This window comes from Arctopsyche grandis, chromosome 5, assembly GCF_051622035.1.
Source record: "Arctopsyche grandis isolate Sample6627 chromosome 5, ASM5162203v2, whole genome shotgun sequence".
In the NCBI taxonomy this organism is placed as follows: Eukaryota; Metazoa; Arthropoda; class Insecta; order Trichoptera; family Hydropsychidae; genus Arctopsyche; species Arctopsyche grandis.
Genome location: NC_135359.1, coordinates 30,167,074 through 30,188,606, shown reverse-complemented (window position 1 = coordinate 30,188,606; position 21,533 = coordinate 30,167,074). Strand labels below are relative to the sequence as shown.

General features: G+C 30.5%; 1 protein-coding gene across 1 annotated transcript in view; it reads left to right on the top strand.

Moving 5' to 3' along the window:
* Positions 1-21,533, top strand: part of Sb (serine proteinase stubble) — a 164,460-nt gene that overhangs the window by 106,068 nt on the left and 36,859 nt on the right. The window contains exons 4-6 of the mRNA XM_077430794.1: positions 3,879-4,262; positions 9,167-9,577; positions 11,169-11,254. Of these exons, the coding sequence (XP_077286920.1) occupies positions 3,879-4,262; positions 9,167-9,577; positions 11,169-11,254 (881 nt within the window). The remainder of the gene's footprint in view (positions 1-3,878; positions 4,263-9,166; positions 9,578-11,168; positions 11,255-21,533) is intronic.

Genomic DNA, 21,533 nt, shown 5'->3' with positions numbered 1-21,533 from the left:
ATGTAACTCAAATTTCTGTACTTGGACTATGTCATGGTAAAGTTCAAATTTATTTACTTTTCTTACAGATAGTGGTTTACTTTATATATTAAATAAATGTATAGGGCTGTGAGCATATTCTTTAATTTCATTTTATATATTATATGTATTTGATCTACAGCATCAAAAGTTATTGATATTCTGTGTAAAACAATGTTTTGCATTTGCGTGTAAAACATCTTAATATAACTATGTTTGTATGTACATATAATTTGATACACATTATGATTACAATCACAACTAAATTCTATGGCGAATTTGTAACTGGATACCTCGCATCTTATCAGTGAAGGTAATCTAATAACATACCACTGAAGGCATTTATGCAGAAAATTCACATCGCTTCAAATTCATAATGCGTCTATGAAGAATCGCAAATAGTATGAAAATAAATGGAATTACTTGCAAGCGGAGAGAGAGAGAGCAAATTTGAGATTGTTATTTGAGTTGAAATCTGAGTGTGTTTGTTTTTCATCAGTCAAAGTGCACTCGGAGGGTGAACCACATAAACAGGTAATAGCACAGAGGACAAGTTTTCAGCAAACAAGAAGCTACACGGTCATTTCACCTGTAGTGTCCAGTACATATTTGTCCAGGTAGTACTAGAAGACGTTCATTGGAGCACGGTGTGCCAACTCGACCGTTCGGCACACAAATCGGTATACCATTTCACGGTTTAGCTTTCGGGTGAAAATGCTCGGTTATATATGTATGTATGTATGGGTGATTATAATAGACGACATTCAGTCAGTTGGGTGTGTGATTTTCGCGATGCACTTGCGGTTTTTTTAATTTGTATTTTTCTTTTACTTCAAACTGTCAATTTTAACGGTGAGTAATTTATGCGCGTGCTCGTTTAAATTTCGTTATTTACGAGCCGGTGCAAATTGCAAAAAGGTTTTTGCGTGAGTCTTGTGTAACGAGTTTTATATAATGTATGGATGTGTGTGTGTGTGCGTGACGTGAAATATTAATGAGATTTTTGGGGATTTTTTTCGCATTTTTATCTCGGCTTGTGTATGTATATTGGATGTACTAAGTTTGTATTATGATAAACTGTATGCGTGTGAGTTGAAATGTTTTGGGTTTTGGAATTGCTTTTGATTTGGTCCGGTTTGAGATAATGAAAATATTTGTATGCTTCAAATTAAAATAAAACGTCTGAAGATGCATTGTATTGCTAACGCATATGTATACATTTACATATATAGAATCTTAAATGAAATATTTTAAATATATTATATGTATATCAAATGAACGGACTTGCTGAAATTAACGTATACAATTACATTTATAATACATTAAAATTTTTCAATTTATCGGAAAGCTTTTAGTATTTTGATATTTCAGTAAGTATATGTGAGATTCTTGTTATTTTTTTCTATAAGGGAATTTGGATAAGCTACATATAAGGTAGATTCAAAAATTATATCTCAATTGAAAGAAAGCGAAATCAAAGGTTATGGATACATATTTTATATTTTGATAAAGTTAAATGAGTTTGTAGAGCTTTTGATATTATTAAATGATACATATTTATTTTTATAATGAATTTTCTATAATAAAACAGTAAGTAAACCAATCACAAATAAAAACTTGACTTTAAACTTAAAATATGCATACATGCGTACGTATGATAACATATTGAAATTAGATCAGATAACTACTGACTGTTAGTTATGGAAAATACTTACACAATTATGTTTTAATATTTAAAAGCACATTTTTTGTTAAAGGAACGTATGAATTTACATACGTTCATATACATATGTATACATATGCTTTGTATATGGGGACTTGTATATGACGAAACAGTGATTTTGAATTGTCGTTACTAAGCCAAAACTAATCATGAATGACTCAATCAAACTCTAAATAGATCACTGTTACCTTTATATTTTATTTTTAAAATACTAAATTGAACCTATTCTCAAATTAGATACATAAATATATGATCCACTATTTTTCTTAAATTTTCTTTGAGACAAATCGATTAGTTGGAGGCACAGAACATTGTTTAAAATCAATGGAATTTTTTTTACATTCCCTTGATACGACAAAAGTTTTCCGCTAGGTCCATCGATGAAAATCCAAAATTCGAATTTTTCACTCCGACCTTATCTACATACATATTTATTTATTTATATAATTTTAGCTATCTAGCTAATTTAAAAAATACATTATTAATTACTTTACTCTAACTAATTTATATGCACTGTCCTTCACAGAGGTGTCTCCTCACACCTCGCAAGAATGCATCCACGGTCTTAGAATACCTGACGCACTCAGGGAGAGCATTGTACACGAGCACACCCCTGTGAAAAACACCACCAGCTGTCTTCTTTTTCATTACTCTACCTACAACTAAATTGTTCTAATTTCAAGTATAATAACTATGTATATCTCTATTTCTTATTGTATAATCCTTAAAATATTTAGGTAATAACTTTTGATCTAACTTATAAACAAAAGACAATGTACTAAGATTAAAACTAACCGATTAATCTTACATACTTTTAATACTTTTTAATCTACCCACATTCAAAATACCTCTCGTAGCTTTATTTTGTAATTTTTGTATCATTCCTAAATCTTGGCCATTTAACATGTTACATACATATGTATGTATGTATGTGCTCAGTATTTTATTTTTGAACGCTTCTTCAAATGAGTAATTGTTGGCAAGTATCAAAACAAATAATTGACAAGAAAAATAATATATAGGAATTAAATAAAAATAAAAGCAGCTTATAATGTATACATATACATATATACAAGTCCCCATATACAAAGCATATGTATACATATGTAAATATAAAGTTCAACTTAAATTTATTAAATCCTTACGCTACTTTTTTCCTACCTATACCCATTCTACTGTTTCCGATATTTTAAAAATCCTATCTTTTAACAATCTTTCTGTCAGGCGACGTTCTTCTTCTTCGACAATCTTCTTTAAGCTCATAAATGGTTTCCTTGATTGTTCTGATTTACTGAATAAGGTTAATTTGAGAATCCCAGTTCGGTACTCTAGACTCGTTGCACTCTTTTCACTTGATCCTTTCAAATACTAATTCCCAAAAATATTCTTATCTGCAGCGCGTTTATCGTATGTTTAACGGAGAGCTGAATGAGGTTGATCTATTTGGTATTTCCCTACATCAATTCAGGTCTAACATCAAGAGAATCTTGACCGATTAATTCATTTCTTCTCCTATTCTATTTTATAACCTTTTTCCAATATTTTTTTATACTTTAGTTTAGTTATGTAATGTGCTATTTAATCGTGTTATAGCTTTCATTCTTTTCCTTTTCATTTGTTTATTTTGTATTTACCTTTTTCATTTGTTTTATATTTGTAAATTTCAATTTCTGCTTATATTCTATTTTATAACCTTTTTCCAATATTTTAATACTATAGTTTAATTATGCAATGTTCTATTTTGTCATGTTAAAGCCTTTATTCTTTTATTTTTCATTTGTTTTCCTTATATTTATCTTTTTCATTTTTTTTATAATCTTTGTAAAAATCTGTTATTGGATGTTACATATATTATATATTTACTATTTGTTTTTTATACATATCTAAATCGTGTTGTCTGTTGATTTTTAAATAAATAAAATAAAATAAAAAACAAAAAATAATGTGAAAATTTAATATTAATTTGTAATAAATCATAAAAGTCAAAGTACGTATTTGAATTTTAAAACTGTTTTCAATAGTGCTATAATAATATTATAAATACTAATTTCATAAGCGAAGAAATTAATTACATTGATAGTCGATTTTGGAGTGTAAATTGTATAAAAATTTTCACCGAATTGTCCTCTGTTTTCAGTGACAAACTACAGGCCCATGGTGACGGTGACTCGGCCCTACAGACCGGCCCTTAGCCAAGACCACAACCAGACGAAAGCGCCATCGAGCGGATCACCTTCGAGTTTGTCGACTCGACCGCACAACAACAGGCCAACATTTGTAACGAAACCTGCAGGTGGCAGGCCGGGTCCCAAGCCCAACATCAACTACCACAACAACTACCAGAGGCCCCTGTCTGCGACGAGCCCTGGGGCCCTCGGACATAGGCCCCTCTTGGCCACTAGTCCCAGCAATAAGATATCGTCTAGTCCTAGTCTCGTAGGGAGCGGCCAGAGGGGCACGGCCAGACCCATCACGTCCAACACCATCAACGACATAGAACCGCAAGCTAGCATTGGATTAGGTAATTACATATACATACATACATATATACATATATATATATATATATATATATATATATATATATATATATATATATATATATATATATATATATATATATATATATATATATATATATATATATATATATATATATATATATATATATATATATATATATATATATATATATCTTTTATATATGTATCCTGCTCGCGCAAATTAAGTGAGTATGTACCGTTTACCATGCACCATTTTGTTTTGATCTTTCGACTTAAGATCTTTCGATTTTCGATCTTTGCCTTCCGATATTTGCGTTTTCTGTCATTTAGCATTCTGTCTCGTCAAGTAGACCCAAAAAAAATATATGTATCAGACGTTCATGCGCCGTGTTCAATGTTTTCTTTCTCTCTAAAACGTGCAAAATTAACAATTAAAATAACTACAAATTTTCCAAAAAGATATTCTCGGTTTCTCGGCAAAAATCATGTGCGACTGAAAATTTTTATTTCTTTAGTTTTCATTTCTTGTTTTTTAAGTGATATAATTTTACCAGAACGTACATACATTTCTTTAAAAGAAGGAAATAAAACAAGATAAAAATAAATATTGTATTTTACAGTTATTTAAAAATTATTATGAAAAATTTTACGAAAACGGCGGGACGAACGCATGACACGTAAAAATCGGGATTTTCCCGTTCAAAATGGGACGTATGGTCACCTCAACTTTTGGTTTTATCTTTAAATTGGAATCGAATTATTTGTTCACCGAAATTGAAATTGAATTGCAGTTTTTCGACATCCATTCAATCAAGAAGAGTTTACATAAGGTTAATGTCATTTGTCTGGAAACGATTCTTTGACAGTGTTTTAATTAAAATGTGAATACAACTTCAGTTTTTTTTTTAATAATTTCAAATGAAAAAGCCCTTAAGCTCTCTATAGTCTATTTCGAAACTAGCAACATTGGAATAAGTGGTGAAAGTAATCGAATTCAAATACCGAATAATGTAAATTTGATTTTTAAATCCTTTTTATTATTACTAAATTATGTTCACAATACATCTTATATGTATTTTAATAGCTACTGATCTACTGATCATTTTATATTTTACAATTTTTATTTAATTTTGTGAGTAGTCATAGTATTATATTATTCTAATGTTAATGTACAGCATATTAGGAAAAATAGCTCAAAACCTATTTACAATTCTTATAAATGCTCATAATACATCTAATACATAATATTAATTAAAGACTCTCTTAGGTCGATGACCTAAAGCAGATTGTGTTTAGGTAATCTGTGTTTATACCTGAAGGGTATAGACATTTTGTTGTAATCACCGAGACTCTTCACAAGTGTGTTAGTATGGTTATTAGTGATTCTGTCATAGAATCTACTGGTTAGTTTGTTAGTAATGTCCGTAACTAACGGAATATTATTTATGGCATGCAGTGTTTTCAAGTTAGTATATACATATGTATGGGTGTGTTATAAATTATTTAAGGTAAATCAAAAATAATTAAGTAAAATCAAAATTGTACTGCTACCTTGTTATTATAAAGTAAAAATAGTTTGGAATTAAAATTTTAATACAGAATATATTAAAATATGTTTGCCATCAGTCTGTTACATAAAACGGGTTTGAAATGAAATTTTAATCGTTTGTTTTTCGCGTTCATATCAAATGTGTCGCTTTTCACATTCGAAAGACACGCACGTTCAAAATTCGCACACACGACAATGGCGTCGTTTAAATTTACACAGTTTCGTCGTGATAAATTCTAGTTAAGGGCTTATTATTAATACGAAACTGAGTGCGGAGCATTATTTTTAAACCTCTGCCTCTGGTGTGCGGCGTTCACTTTGCGAACAACCGGATTAAGCCGTGCTCGCAACATATTTATTATTCGCTTGTATACATTTTCCCGCGAGGAAATTTGGGAAATTGCTCTCTTCCGCTGTGTGTAGTATGTACCGCAAAAATTATTTTTTTCAGCACATCATATTTTTTGCGTGTGATTGCGCAATGTTGTCAATAATTTGAAGCGTTTATATAACTTAAAATAAACACGGCGACTCTTCCAAGGGGATGTTTCTATTTTGAGATTTGCAGAAAATTATTATTTTTTTCTTTGTTTGTAATTTTATGTCGAAATTATGAATATTCTAACGGAATTTATGTTTGTTTTTTACGAGGTCTATTTACGATATTTAATTTAGTATAACATTTTGTTGTTAGTTCTGTAATGTTATGCTACGTAATTCCTTAAGACGTATTAAAATCAAGTTTAACAATTTGTACACAATTTAAAGCGTGGGTACTTATGTACATAAGTGCCTCGTTAAATATTTACTGTATAATATGTTATTTAAATTATAAATTTTTCATATTATTAGATTCGTTTAAAAGTACGATTTTTCTCCATGTAAATAATTTACATACGTGAAATATTTACATACATACTTGAAATATTTTTACGTCGAGTTTAATATAAGGTTAAAATAACTTGTATAATTCAAAAATTTACATTAAAATACGTACATATTGTATTTACATATATAGAAAAAATTAAAGTGAAAATATTTTTCAAAACATTCGTATTTCAATTAAAAATTAATAAAAGTGCAAAAAAATATGTTTGCGTTACCGATATGAAAACATACCAAATCAAAGTTTTATTTTTGTTCGTTTTTATAATACAAAATATATAACATTGCTGTTGAATTTAAATTATAATTATTAGTGAAATCTACGAACAGTGGTTATAACATAATAAAATTCCATTTTCAAAATCTTCAAAAAGAACATATCTATTACGACATAATATAATTTTAGAAATAAAAGTTTGAAGGCAGGTCAAATAAAAAATATTTAGATAAATTAATATCCAACCCTTGTAAACGTAGTGAAATAAAGAACTGGTATTATAAATGCATAATAGATCGATTTAAAAGTATATTTTTGACTTTGAATTATTACGTTTATTAGTTTTGATAAAAGAAAAACTATTGACATAACAAACCAATCGTCAAAAACATGGTGAAAAATTGGCGAAAATAGCTCATAATAATTCGAAAAAAAATATATATTTTTGGCTTCTAAAATTTGCTAGATAATTTTTTATTAGTATATTAAAGCAACAAAAAATCACAGTCAACAGAAAAAATATCAGACTATTGATTTCAATATTCACTTTCGGCACAGAAATACTATATTTTGAGATAAAGACTGCAAAAGCCAAAAATTTGTAAAAATTGCACATTTTTTAAGCCCTCAAATATCCTAAATGATATTAAGCAGCAAAAATCATTATTATATGTGTTAAATTATTTCTTATGTAACTCTATAATATTATAACAATGTAATTCAATGCAAGGTCTTTAATAATATTACTGTAAGTTTTGCTGTCCATAACATGACGTTGACAATTATTTTTACTGTCTAAAAAATATAAATTTCCATTAATTTTAAATATATACGTATTCCATGAATAAATTAATAATATCAACAACTCATTTTTTATATTAAAATTGTATTAATGTAAATATTTCAAAATACAAAAAACGAACTCAAAACTAAAAAAAAAAAATTAAAATAAATAACGTCGAGTGTGGGGGGGGGGGGGGAGTGAATGCGATAGCATGTTCAGTTTACGTAAGTCTCATGCTAGATCGAATATTCCATATATTGAATTCAGTTTGGATTATATAAATAACTAGTTTTACCCGGCTTCGCTCAGTGTTTGTAATATAAACAGCATAAACATGGCATATGTAATAGTAAGTCTCTTTCGAAATTATATATTAGACTAGCTGAACCCGGCATGCGTTGCAATGTCAGAATAAGGCATGCAATTCTCGTTCCCGTTGCGTTCCCGTTTAAAGTGATGGTTGGAGCTCCCTTCAACGCCGTTTCGTCATAAACCAACTGGTAACGTGGTTACCAACGAACACATTTCCTTGACTACACAATGGCGCTTCGGTAAACTTTCTTGTCGGTAAAATCCTAATTACGAATATTATTATTGAGAGGTTATTCCCGTTTTTTCTTCACAACAAGCTTCCCGGACAGGCATACAACAAATCCTGAAAGTTCCATCGTAATCGGTTCAGTGGCTTAGGAGCCTATACGAGACAGACAGATAGACAGACATTCAATTTTATATACATAAATACATCGATATAAATTATTCTATTTATTACATACCTCCTTTGCATTTCACATGGTTTTCGTGTTAGTGGTAATTTTTATATCTCTTATCTCTTATCCGATCGTTTTCATACTTTGCCATATTGCTTATTTTGGTCATCAATATACGTCAATGTATCGTCTGTCATTACGTTGGAGATAAAATATCGTATACAATGCGTATCAAATATCCACAATTTCGGGTACGGTGACGTCTATGACGGTGACGGCAAGCTACTATAATCTATCTTCAACCTTTTCGCCGTGATAGGGCCATATCAGATTTTAATTGTTTAAACGCCTATAATTCACTCTATATTTTATAAAATTTGCTCTATAGGTTCTCGTTATCTCTAATATTTAAATATTTATAGTTTTAACTCTCATATGTATATATAAATTTCAAATTTGGCGTCTAGCTTCATGTAATGTAATACACGATATGTATTGATTTTTGGCCAAATATGTCAGATCTGACACTTCACTGCTAAAAGCATATCTCTTCAGTGAGTTTTATCTGCGAGATAAGTATTCAATAAGAAGTTATGTTGTATCTAATTGTTATAAATTGTGACAATTACGACAAAAAAATAATGTTTTACGAACGTTGAATGACTTTTTACGGAAAAGATGTTATTTTACATCTGATTTTGAATCTTTACGTAAATAAATATACATTTGATTATTTAATCAGTATGGTAAATAATCGATTGATGATTAATGCACAGGTGGAGCATGGTCGTCGAGGCCCGGCGTCAATGTAAATACTGTGCACTGGCAGGCGACAACCGAAGCCAACTTCATAACCAAACCGAGACCAGTGTCTTGGGAGAAGCCTTCAACGGGAAGACCAAAGCCGACGAAGAAGTTCACGACGACGACGCAGAAGCCGCCGACGACGAAGACTTCGCCCCATCCGAAGCCGTACACGGCCAAGCCGGCGAGCCACAAGCCGCTGAAGGCTTCGACGGCTTCGCCCCCCACCACGTATTCGGCACAAGATGGACATTCCTCATCGGCTGGCTACCAGTCGACGTACGGGTCGACGGTTGCACCAGCCAACAATAATGGAATCCTGAGTCCATCTTCATCGCCAGCGTTGGGATCCATAGTCACTACTGCTGCTACCAAAGACGTCGGTCAGTACACTTTCAATTTACTATAATATTAACCCAATGTTTTTAGAGTGGTTTGCTAAAACGTGGTCGTTGGAAATGAAGTTTTCTTCCTGCCATTAAAGAGTATATTTTCTGGCTTGGATGTTTCTCCATAGAAATATATGGATTTATCCTAATCCAGGGGTCGATGTCAGGCATATAGTCTCTCCCCCAATTGAACAAGAATTTTTGTTATTATTTTCTATTCAATTTAAATTATATTGGAAATGAAAGCATTGTTTTTGTGCATATGTATCTACATATTTACTATATATGTATGTATGTACATATTTTTAGCCCCTTGTTCGCGGCAACTTTCGCGGTACTTTTTTAGTGAATTAGTAAATCGAGTTGTCGACTATAAATATTTGTATATTTATATATATATATATATATATATATATATATATATATATATATATATATATATATATATATATATATATATATATATATATATATATATATATATATATATATATATATATATATATATATATATAATGGCATTTAACGCATGACGTCTATAGCGGTCATCAATGGGAAAAGGTTTTAAAAATAGTAGAAATTGACTTTTTCATAAAGCCCATCAAATACTCAGTGACGTTTGAAAAATTTTAAATTAAGTTTTTATAATACATACATATGTACATATATGTACCTACTTATTATACTTTTACGATATAGGAGTGGCTTTCACTTTCCTGAAAAAATTTTTTTTAATGTAATTAATATACGTAATTCATAGAAAAGGATTGATTCTTTTTTAAATTTGCTTCATATTTTAAAATATGATTTACCTCTTCTGTTAATGTTGATAATTAAATGGTTTACCTCTCATATATTTATTTCATATTTGAGAATTTGTAATTTTATGGAAATGTTTTAATATTATAAAATTGGAATTCACTTAATCTATTCAATTTCAATTTATATTTCTATTACTGAATATGCTACGTATTAATAATGTGGTAAATAATGAGTATGCCACATATGTATGTTATTAAGGATGAAAAATAATTTACTCGAATTATACATATAATAATCAATATATGGAAAAAATGTTATCTTCGTAAAAATAATGACATCAAAATACATGCCGTTTTCAATTTTGCATTACATTCGCAATATACAGTCAATAAAGTATTATATGTAGAAAAAATAATTGATACGTTTTTTGCCGATTGAAATGGCAAGTATCGCTTTGTAGTTTTATTGAATCAATTCAATGTATCGTTTTATTGATGTATAAAAGGTTCGTGAATGTCGCTCGACTGTATGATGAATGAACGAAAAAAAAAAAAATAGAATGATAAATTTTTAGGCCTCATATTTTTCATTTCATTTCTCTTTTATTTGTACGGATTGATGTGCGTAATATTTCCCGGGGGAAATTGTAAGCGAGCCTCTTTTTACGTTTGTGGGTATTTTTGCGTTCATAGTGGCTTTAATAGTTATTTTTTGCGTACGAAATGTACGTGGATAATGTTCAAAATAGTCCAAACGCGTGATGAAAATTTTCAGAACGTATTACATATTTGCAACGTAATGGAGTTTTATTTTATTTTTTTAGAATGCGGAGTTCCAGCTATGATTTCCAGGCCTGAAACTCGCATAGTTGGCGGAAAAGATGCTTCGTTCGGTCGATGGCCGTGGCAGGTATGTATTATTATATTAAACTATTACAATATTGAAATATATATATATATATATATATATATATATATATATATATATATATTTGTATATGTATTAGTAGATGGCATGTGGAAAGTTCGGCAAATATCTTCTTGTAAAACAATAGTAACTTGTGACGCAATAGAAAAGTTTTCGCCGAAACTGGGCCTTGTTCTAGTAATGTTATATACATATGTCGAATTTTGGTGTTTGTCATGAAACTTGTCGTGTTTCAGCTGAAAACTGCCACAAGGCGTGTTCTAAGAATACTACGTACTATTGGAGTCGTATTTTATTTTTGCCATATTTGTATTATTATACATATACATATACGAAGTATTGAAGTATGGTATGGTTGAATTATTGTCAGCTTAATTGAACGGATTCAATTCGAAACATATGTTCGTACATATTGACATAATTTGCATGATTAAATATAAACATATACACATCTAGCGATGTCATTTTAATTTCGAAATTTCCGTCCGATGTTAAATGACCTTAATTAAAACGTAAGAGTTTCAAAATGTGTTTGCAAACATGCCGAAATTCAAATATACATAATTTACATTGCGGTTTCATATTTAACGTGAAATTACAATTTTATCGTGCGACGAAAGTTATAAACCTACGTGTATATGTATGTATATATAATTTAACGTGGAGTTTTAAGGGTTTTTTAAATATGATTAATATATTCTTGAGAGTCACTCGTACAAATTGCAAAGCTTAAAAGTACGCCCACATAATAAAGTGAAAATGTAATCAAAAAATATTTAAATCTTCGTTTATACCCTACTGTAAATGTCTATTAAATTTTAATTAATGTTTAAGTGGTATTTGGATTTTTTTCAAATAAATATTGTATGTTTATACGTATATGTATATACCTGGCTATTTTCGGGGATAATCGTTTTCTCCAAACCCTTGGGCGTTTCCAATACAAATGAGTTTTAAAAGCAGGTGTGCTAATGATGGCGGGAAATAAGACTGCTAGGTTCACCTCCAACCCTCCCCAACTCACACCCACCCCTCTCTCATCTTGGAGAATCTGAAGGAGAAGGTCTGGATCGTAACGAGGCGTTCATTTTGAAGATAAAGGCGCAGACGGCCCTTTGATGTGCCCTCAAACCCTCCCGTGGAGTAGTTCCCGGCACCGGTCGCGGCTGTCACTCTTCATTTTCCCGCGAATACGTTTTTCACGATTGATCGGAAAATGGGAGAAGAGGAAAAACTAGAAGTGAACGCCTCGATGACTCTTTTGACCCCTTCTTTGTCGGCGATGGAGCGCATTCTTGACGAGCCCGTTTTGTATGGGGCTTTACTTAATGAATCTTAACCAGTACGTTTATATTTTATGAGCTGTATAAATAACAACGAAATTTTGCCGTTAATGTTTTAATTGGAGATCAAAATGAAAGGAAAAATGAAATATTGTCCATGAGTTTTTTATGTATTTAAATAAAAAAAATGAACAATGTGAGTCGGAATGTCATTAAATATAAAAGGCAGGAGTACTTTTTAATGAGTAGCAGGATTTGCATGGGAAATCTTTACAGAAATAATTGAATAAATGAATTTGAATGAAATAATGAAGGTTTACGGAGAGGATAATGAAATATGTAGGATGTTGTCTAACAAATACGGAAATAATGACATTATATTTGAAAGAAAATTCTTTTATATATTATATTATTTGTTTACTGTTTTTTTTTGTATAATGATTAAAAAAAAAAAAAAAAAAAATATATATATATATATATATATATATATATATATATATATATATATATATATATATATATATATATATATATATATATATATATATATATATGTATATATATATATTTTACGTTCATCTTTGATTGTTCAATATATGTATTTTTATCCTTCTATGGACATTAAATAATTAATGTACCCACATAAGTATGATTTTAATTTGTTATATAATTTAAAGTGAATATATTGTCATATTGAGTTTGGTTAAAGAATTACGATATTTCATGTGGAAGAATACTATAATCTATTTTTCGTTTGTTTGATTTAAATTTGATAAAAATAGTATGTTATTTGGTCCAAAAGTACACATTTTATTTGATTTATATTATTAAATGTCCAAATTGAATTTAGTCGTCTTATATTATATATTTGAATGAAATAATTCAACATTTTAATTGCTTCTTAATATTATAATGCAAAAACCACTAAGGCTTTTCTCGGATAATCTGTCGAAATTTGATGCCGAAGTCGAAAGAGGAAATACCGTATAATTTTTTTGCCAAAAGTTTATTGTGAAAGCGAAACGTTTGCTGTTGAAGTTTCGGCTTTCGCACTGTCTGAAAATCTAATAACTTCACCAAAGTTGATTGATTTTCCGAGAAACTGTTTTCGGAAAATCAATCAAATCAACTGCTTCGAATTCGACACTAACGCTCAAACAATGTTGTATTGCCGTTACCGTGGATTTATTTCGTTGTATTTTTAAATGTCACGAAAAGCGTAGCAGACACACGTACATACGAGTATTGTTTCGTACGTATACAAATATTGTTTCGACGGTTATAATTTACGCTCGTGTGCATAATTTATAACATAGGCGAGTGTATTATTTGCCATGTTGAGTAAACAAGCGGGGAATATTGTTAATGCTTGAATTTTCGTGGATTAATCAGTGACTCGTTGACCGAAACGCAATTTATTACTCTCTATTGTTGCATTTGATTGCGAATGATATATGCAGTGTCAATGTTGTACCTTTGTGGAAAATAAGCACGTGCACCAATTTTCTATTATAATATAACAAAACACCCTCTTTGTTGACGTTTTAATTACTATTGTCATAGTAAATGAGATAATAATGCTGCAATGTATCGGAATGTAATTGAAAATGAAATTCGTAAAGCTTATTATGCATTATTGTATTATGAACATTGTTCTACGATTGATTCTCCATAATAACAAACTATTCAATGATATTATAAAATTAATATGTTCATATATGAATGTATTATATTATAATTCCTACTTGCATATTATGTATATTGTGTATCAAAAATCACTGACAAGATAAATTGATTTTATATTAAGTATACATATATTCTGATATTTTTATTTAATAAATGAACGGTAATTTTTGTCTTCTCATCAGATTTTTATTAAAATTAAGTGCTTTGGAAATTTGATTAATCTCTATATTCTGCTTAAATAAATAATAAATAATTTGTGCTAATGTTTTCCATTATTTATTGATTGAATATTGTATGTAAGTTGAGTAGACGGTGTGCTTTTAAAGTATCTATACTATTTTTTATTAATAAATGAATAAATATTAATGTATATTTTATGGTTTAGAGACTAATTTCGATATTTGGCAAAATATCTAAATAAGTCTCTGATCAACTCGAAGAATATTAAATTGCATATAAATAAGCCTTAAATTTCAGTAATACATATTATTGTATTCTGGTTAAGTTTTTGATAATACTAGATTATTTTATTTAAAAATTCATATTTTAGTTACTATTTTTAATAGACGAAAAACTCACTCAAGATAAAATATATATTTATATAAATAGTTAATACTCTAGTTTAATTTCAACTGAAAAACTTTTCGATTTAACACTATTTTAAATATTATTTATCATATATGTATATGTATGTATAATAGCACTATTATGTGTGTCTGTGTATGCGTCTGTGTGAGATAACGCTCGCCGTACTATAATATATATAATATCACTGCCAACAAAACGTTCGAAAATAATACGAACATAATAACAAAAGAACGAAAGACTTCTATATATACCGTTTGCTACCAATTTTTCCTATATGGAAATAAACCTCTGAGCATTTAGAGCCATCTGTTAAAAAATTATTTAATTAATTAATTTTCCTATTGTTGTTTTATATTGATTATGTGTATTTTTTTTTCATATTAAAGAATTAAATATAAATATATTTAAAAGGTATTTCAAAAAAATTCGACTGCGTGTGGATCGAACAGAGGATCGACGCATTTCTTTTATTTAATATGCCATAATCCATGCGATTATATTTCAACGGGCACAACACGAGTGTAATTATTTTGTAATAAATATTTTATTTGTCTGGTATCTAGTAAGAGATACATTTTATATAAGTATAGGTATATAAATAATAATTCTACTTAGAAATAAGTTTAATATATACACTTTTGATATTATATTTCCTTGGGAAGGACCGGATTTTCAAGACACAAATGTCTCAACTACAATTCCAAGTTGAAGGCTTATTATTCTGTTGGTTTTCCGCAACACGGTTTTATATAATAGATATGTTACAACAATTCCATGCTCTGAGATCGTGCCGACACTCGATAGCAGTTCAAGCATACGAAACCCCAAGATACGATCCGTGTCCAACGGAGCATTCAGCACGATGGATTTTGTCTTTATTTAACAAATATTATGCGAGGGGTCGTATCGATCTGTTCGAGAGGGTCCTAATCCACGGCGAGGGCCTTCGACGAGAAAGCAAACATTCTGCTCCGGCATTATGGGCATCCACGAGGTTTTCCATTAGTGCTGTATCTAAATAAAAACAAATCCCCTTTCCGATAGCCCATCCTCCCCCCACCCGAACAAACAACGGCCCGATAAAAGTTGTCCTCTCGAGAGAGGTCTCGGGCGTATTTCTTGCACCGGTGCACCGGTAACGATCCTCAGAGTGCAGCTATTGCAGATGCAAATCCGCAGCCAACTGCCGAGCCTCGACAACCCTCTGTTTACCGTCGCACTCAAGTCTAGCAATGGAATAATGATAGAAAACGACTTCCGGTTCAGTGGAACTACACAATGATACTATTCGTCATTTCTATGTATGTTGGGAACGAATTGTATGGAGTACTAAAGTTGAATTAACCTTTGAAGGATGGAGTGTCGAGATCGAACGAGTGTCCCGAACCGGGTTCGAGTAAGACCCCACTTTGTTTTAATCAAAATAGAGCTTTTCTCAATACAAATAGTTTCAATATATATCTTATTAATCATTTTATACATCAACATAAAAAAGTTTTAGTCCTACAGCATGTTTTTGACTATTTTTGTATTAAAAAATAACGACAAACACTGATACGCAAACGCACATAGGTAAGGCCAGGCGACTGCATGACTCAAAAGCCAAGCGCCAAAAGCGACGAAAACAATATCTTACGAACGATGCGGTGCAAACGATCGAAAAGCGCCAGACATACTGAACCTTATGCGTGCGCACTGCTCGCACTTACACTAAGCGAAATCTACCCGAAGTCCCGACATACCTACTCTGTATACGTTCTGTGCTTCTGATACTTTAGTTCCGAATTTTTCCTTATTAAATTATTAAAAACTCGCCAGAAAGATCCAACTCAATTTTGATAATTACCATTTTAATAATTGCATCTGTGCACATCGAAAGGTTACTCGTCATCTGATGTGCAATTTTTCATTCGTGAAGTCGAGAATTGCGTTTAAAGCAGCCGTCCAGTTAATCTGTGGTTCAATCTGTCAGGCGCTTTTCGATCGTTTGCACCAAACCCCTTACGAAATATAGCTGTCTCTTTCTCTCGCATTGATTCATTGATCAACAAGAATATGCAAGCGAATGACTTATTGCTACCGCCTTTAAATCATACTTTGGAACGTAGAAATGTATTTTTTTACGATGTACCCCTTTTCTAAATCATACAAAATCTATTAAAATAAATTTCTTGTAGTTTATTCTAGGAATGCAAGAACTATAGGGTGTATAGCTTTGAAAACCACATAGTTATTACGAAAAACGTAAAAATTAGGGCTCTTGTATACCCCATTACGGTGAGGGAGGGTAAAAAAAACTGTAATCATATGTATGTATATAATTTTGATATTCCATCTGTGTGTCTTAGATAACGCTCGCCATAATATAAAAGTCGTTTCGATTCGACATATATGTGTACGTAAGCTAGACCACTTCCAACAAAACGACGTACGAATGTAATACAAATAATAACAAAAGAAAAAAGTTCTATATGTACTGTTCGATGCGAATTTTTCTGCTAGGAAAATAGATCGAAATAATTCAGAAATAATATACCACCAACTATTGAAAATTTATTTAATTAAATAATTTCTATCGGTGTTTTATATTGTTTATATGCAGGTAGGTTGGTAGTTTTTACCATTTTTGTTCATATTAAACAATTAAATATAAATATATTTAAGAGGTATTTGATAAAAATTAGACCGATGTCACATTTCTTTTAAATTTTTTTTTATTTAATAACTTAAAATTCCAACACCCATGCGATGATATGTCATCAAAAAACAATTGTGTATATTAATTTCAATTGTATTTAAATAAAATTGAATGTTTAACGACGGGTTAAGAAGGATAAGTATAGGAGGACTCTGTTTTGAACGACCGTCTTAATCGGACGATTTGCGCTCGAGCTGATTTTCCTTACAGTAAAACGGAAAAAGTCGACATTTTATTTATGTGAAAAGGAAGCATCATGACTTATTCAAAATGTTTTAATTTAACACGGTAAATAATACGTTTTTGAAAAGATCATTTGCGAACCCGCTCCGGGATCCGCTCGTTCGGAACAAAATCTATATATTCCTCGATTCGTTCCAGTCGAACGTAATATTTATTTAGTATCGAAACGTGTCGTCCGCCAAATTTAGTGGAAATGAAAAGATAAAGCGTTTCGGAATAACGTAAATACGTTATAACTCCGAAAGCGTATCGCATTTCGATAAAAGCTCGTCATAAGCCACACGCCATTTGCTTTCGGCATTTATAAGCTCTTCTCCGTTGCTATGTATATGTACTTTTATACGTTCTAAATATACGTACACAGCAGGCTAAAAACGTTACCCGTTTTTGAATACGTATGCATCTCAAATAAAACTTAGAACGACAATCAAATGCAAACGACATTTTATGGGGAATATATATTATACCTATACATATCTCCAAATGGTACTTTTTTGAATGGGAAAGTCTCTCAAAAAGATTAATATATACATATGTATATGATCATGGGAGTACGGTTTCTTGTTTATATATAGACGTGTATGAAAAGGGGTTGTGTAACTTTTTTTATTGTCTTTTGAACGACCCGCCTCGCCGCTTAATAAGTTGGTGAATTTCCATGCTTAGCATTCAATGGGTGCCGGCAACGAAGAGGTTAACGGCGCACGAACCGCCATAACTGAATTTCTCGACGCGGAGCCCAAAACAGAAATGGAATTGGGTGGAAAAAGAAAGAAAAAATAAAATAAAATAAGAAATCAAAGCGCATAGGGAAAGTTCGCAGTGACGTCGACACACGCCTAGCGCGCTTTATTGCGTTCGCGTGGCTTTTCCGCTTTTCCGGGCGCGACTAGCTTTTAAGAAGAAATTCTCTACGGTTCTTGTAGTTTTTTTCTATTACTAAGAGTTCGCTGTTTAAAAACACTTGCAAAGTGCGCGGCTTTTCAAAGTACGATTATTTTAATGCAAATATTATATTTGATTTTTTGATTTTTAAAAATTTTTTTTTTACGATTTTTTTAATTACGAAATTATGTTCACAGTACATCTTATATCTATTTTAATGGCTACTGATCTACTGATCAATTTGTTTAGTAATCATAGTATTATATTATTCTAATGTTAATGTACAGAATATTAGGAAAAATAGCTCAAAAACCTATTTACAATTCTTATAAATGCTCATAATACATCTAATAGATAATATTAATTAAAGACTATCTAAAGTTGATGACCTAAAAAAGATTGTGTTTAGGTAATCTGTGTTTATACCTGAAGGGTATAGACATTTTGTTGTAATCACCGAGACTCTTCACAAGTGTGCTAGTATGGTTATTAGTGATTCTGTCATAGAATCTACTGGTTAGTTTGTTAGTAATGTCTGTAACAAACGGAATATTATATATGGCATGCAGTTTTTTCAAGTTAGTATATATGAGTGTATTATAAATTATGTTTAGGGATTTATTTTGTATTACTTGGAGCTTGGAAAGGTTAGTATTCGAGGCGTTATTCCATACAGGTGAAGCATAAGTAGGTAAATAATGGTAATATGAGCGCGCGATATAATTTTATTTTATTTTGAGTTGATAAATAACTAAAAATCTATATAGGTTTACGTATTTTATAAGGCATATTACATATGTATGCATTTATATACCAATATAAGTCGAGAAATATAATTGTTGAATTCTATTTATATTAATAATGACGTATCGTGTTATTTTTGCCGACACAAAATTACCATAAACAGCGAATTTATTGAAATCATTATTCTTTTTTGCCTTTTGTTGGGCTCACTTTTTTATTTTGCAATACAAAAATTGAAAATCTGTAATAAAAAAACTTTTGTGTAAATTTAATGCTTTAATAAAATGATAGATTAGAGTAATTACTGACCGAAATGTCTGGCTTTGCTTCGGGAGGAAAGTTTTTGCTACACTAAATTTAGTAATCTGCAATTAAAACGATAAATTTTTAACATCTTAATTTTCAAAAGCATACTTAATTAATTAAACCATGGTGGACTTTATTGTAGAAAAATTTTCAGTCTAGAAAATGGATATTGTCTTCAATGAGCTAAAAATAATAAGGTAAATAGGCAATGGATAACGAATTTGGTGGTTCTTATTTTGTTGCGAACTAATATTATCATATAAAAATCGACAAACTGAAATAGCAGACGTTGATCTGTATTTTTTCTATATCTTACCAGCAGTGATAATTCTCCTTATAACTTTAACTCAACTGTGGAAAATCTTTATGTAGTAATAAATGTAGTGTACTTTGTTAAAAGGTATAAATATACACATGAAAATAAAATGTATTTACAGCTTGGATGGCTTAGTTGTAATTATGTGTCGCAAAATAAATAAAAAACCAATAATCAACTTGTAGAGTGTGTCGTATCGCCGTTCGGGAAGCTGGAAAAAGCTCGGAAGCTTGCAACTTTCTGCGGGTTTGTTTTGCGGTGCGATTTTCCGCACGAGAAAAGTTCGCACAAGAGGTCACCACGGTCGACTTTATCCTCCTGCGGGAAGAAAACTCCATTCGCGCAAACTTTCCGTTTAACTTTTCCGGGACCTTTTTCCGACGCAAAAAACCGCCACCGTCTCGGATTGCATCGCCTCAGATGCGAAAAAGGTGATACCGGAATTTTTCCGAGTATTTTTCCAAAATTAAACCTGTATAAAGCGGTCGGACTTTTCCCCGAGTAGTATTTCAACTCAGACATACCGATAGCGGTCAACCGCAAAAACTGCACAGAAATTTTCAAAGGAGTTAGACAATTTTTTTAACTCTGGTTTTAAAACTCTTTTGCCTTTTTCCAGTCGGATGTACAATGAATTGCCGCCGGGCTCCATTTTTTAATTTTAATTAATGCATTTTTTTCCGCTACGCTGACGTCTGTTTTTTCCACAGCTGTAAAAGCTTGCACGTATTGCTAATTTTAATCAATAGCTAAATGTATTTTGCGCAATGCGTTTCCCGAATTAAAAATGCACCTACATATGTATAATTAAATGCACTTTTGTGATTCTACGTATGTATATACTAATTTAATTATATGCATAGAAAAACCCATTTTTTTTCGTTTATTCTATAATATGATATATGTACATATATACCTACACTATATTAGAAATGATTTTTCTGAATATTTAATTCTATACTTTATTACATAAATGTACATAGTACATTTTAATAACTATAATAAAGAATTAAATGATAGAATTTTTTAAGCTATGTTAATGTAAATGAAAGTATTAAATTTTAATCTTTTAAATAAAACAAGGATTAGTTACGTTTTAATGAAAGCTTAAAGTTTTAATGAAATAATATGACACATCATACCTGAAAGTAAGCATCTTATTTTTACATACCTCCTTTACGTTTTTTTATGATAATATTATATTGCATATACATACATATGTAATTATTATTATATTATTATTGTTTGATTTAGTCAGTGAGTATGTAGATGATAAGTTATATTATCGGTCACTGACTATTGACTATTATATGTTTGTCAAAAAATACTTAAAATAATTATCGAATTATTGAAAATGGCTCAAGTCCACTTTTCTGCATTTCGAGAAATATTTCGCAAAACATAAAGTATAATGTTTTGCGTTTAACAAGGTGTAAAAATAGTGATGGGCTGTAATACGTTTATTCTGCTTTTCCAAAATTCTGAACATATGGAATTTAAATAAGTGATACC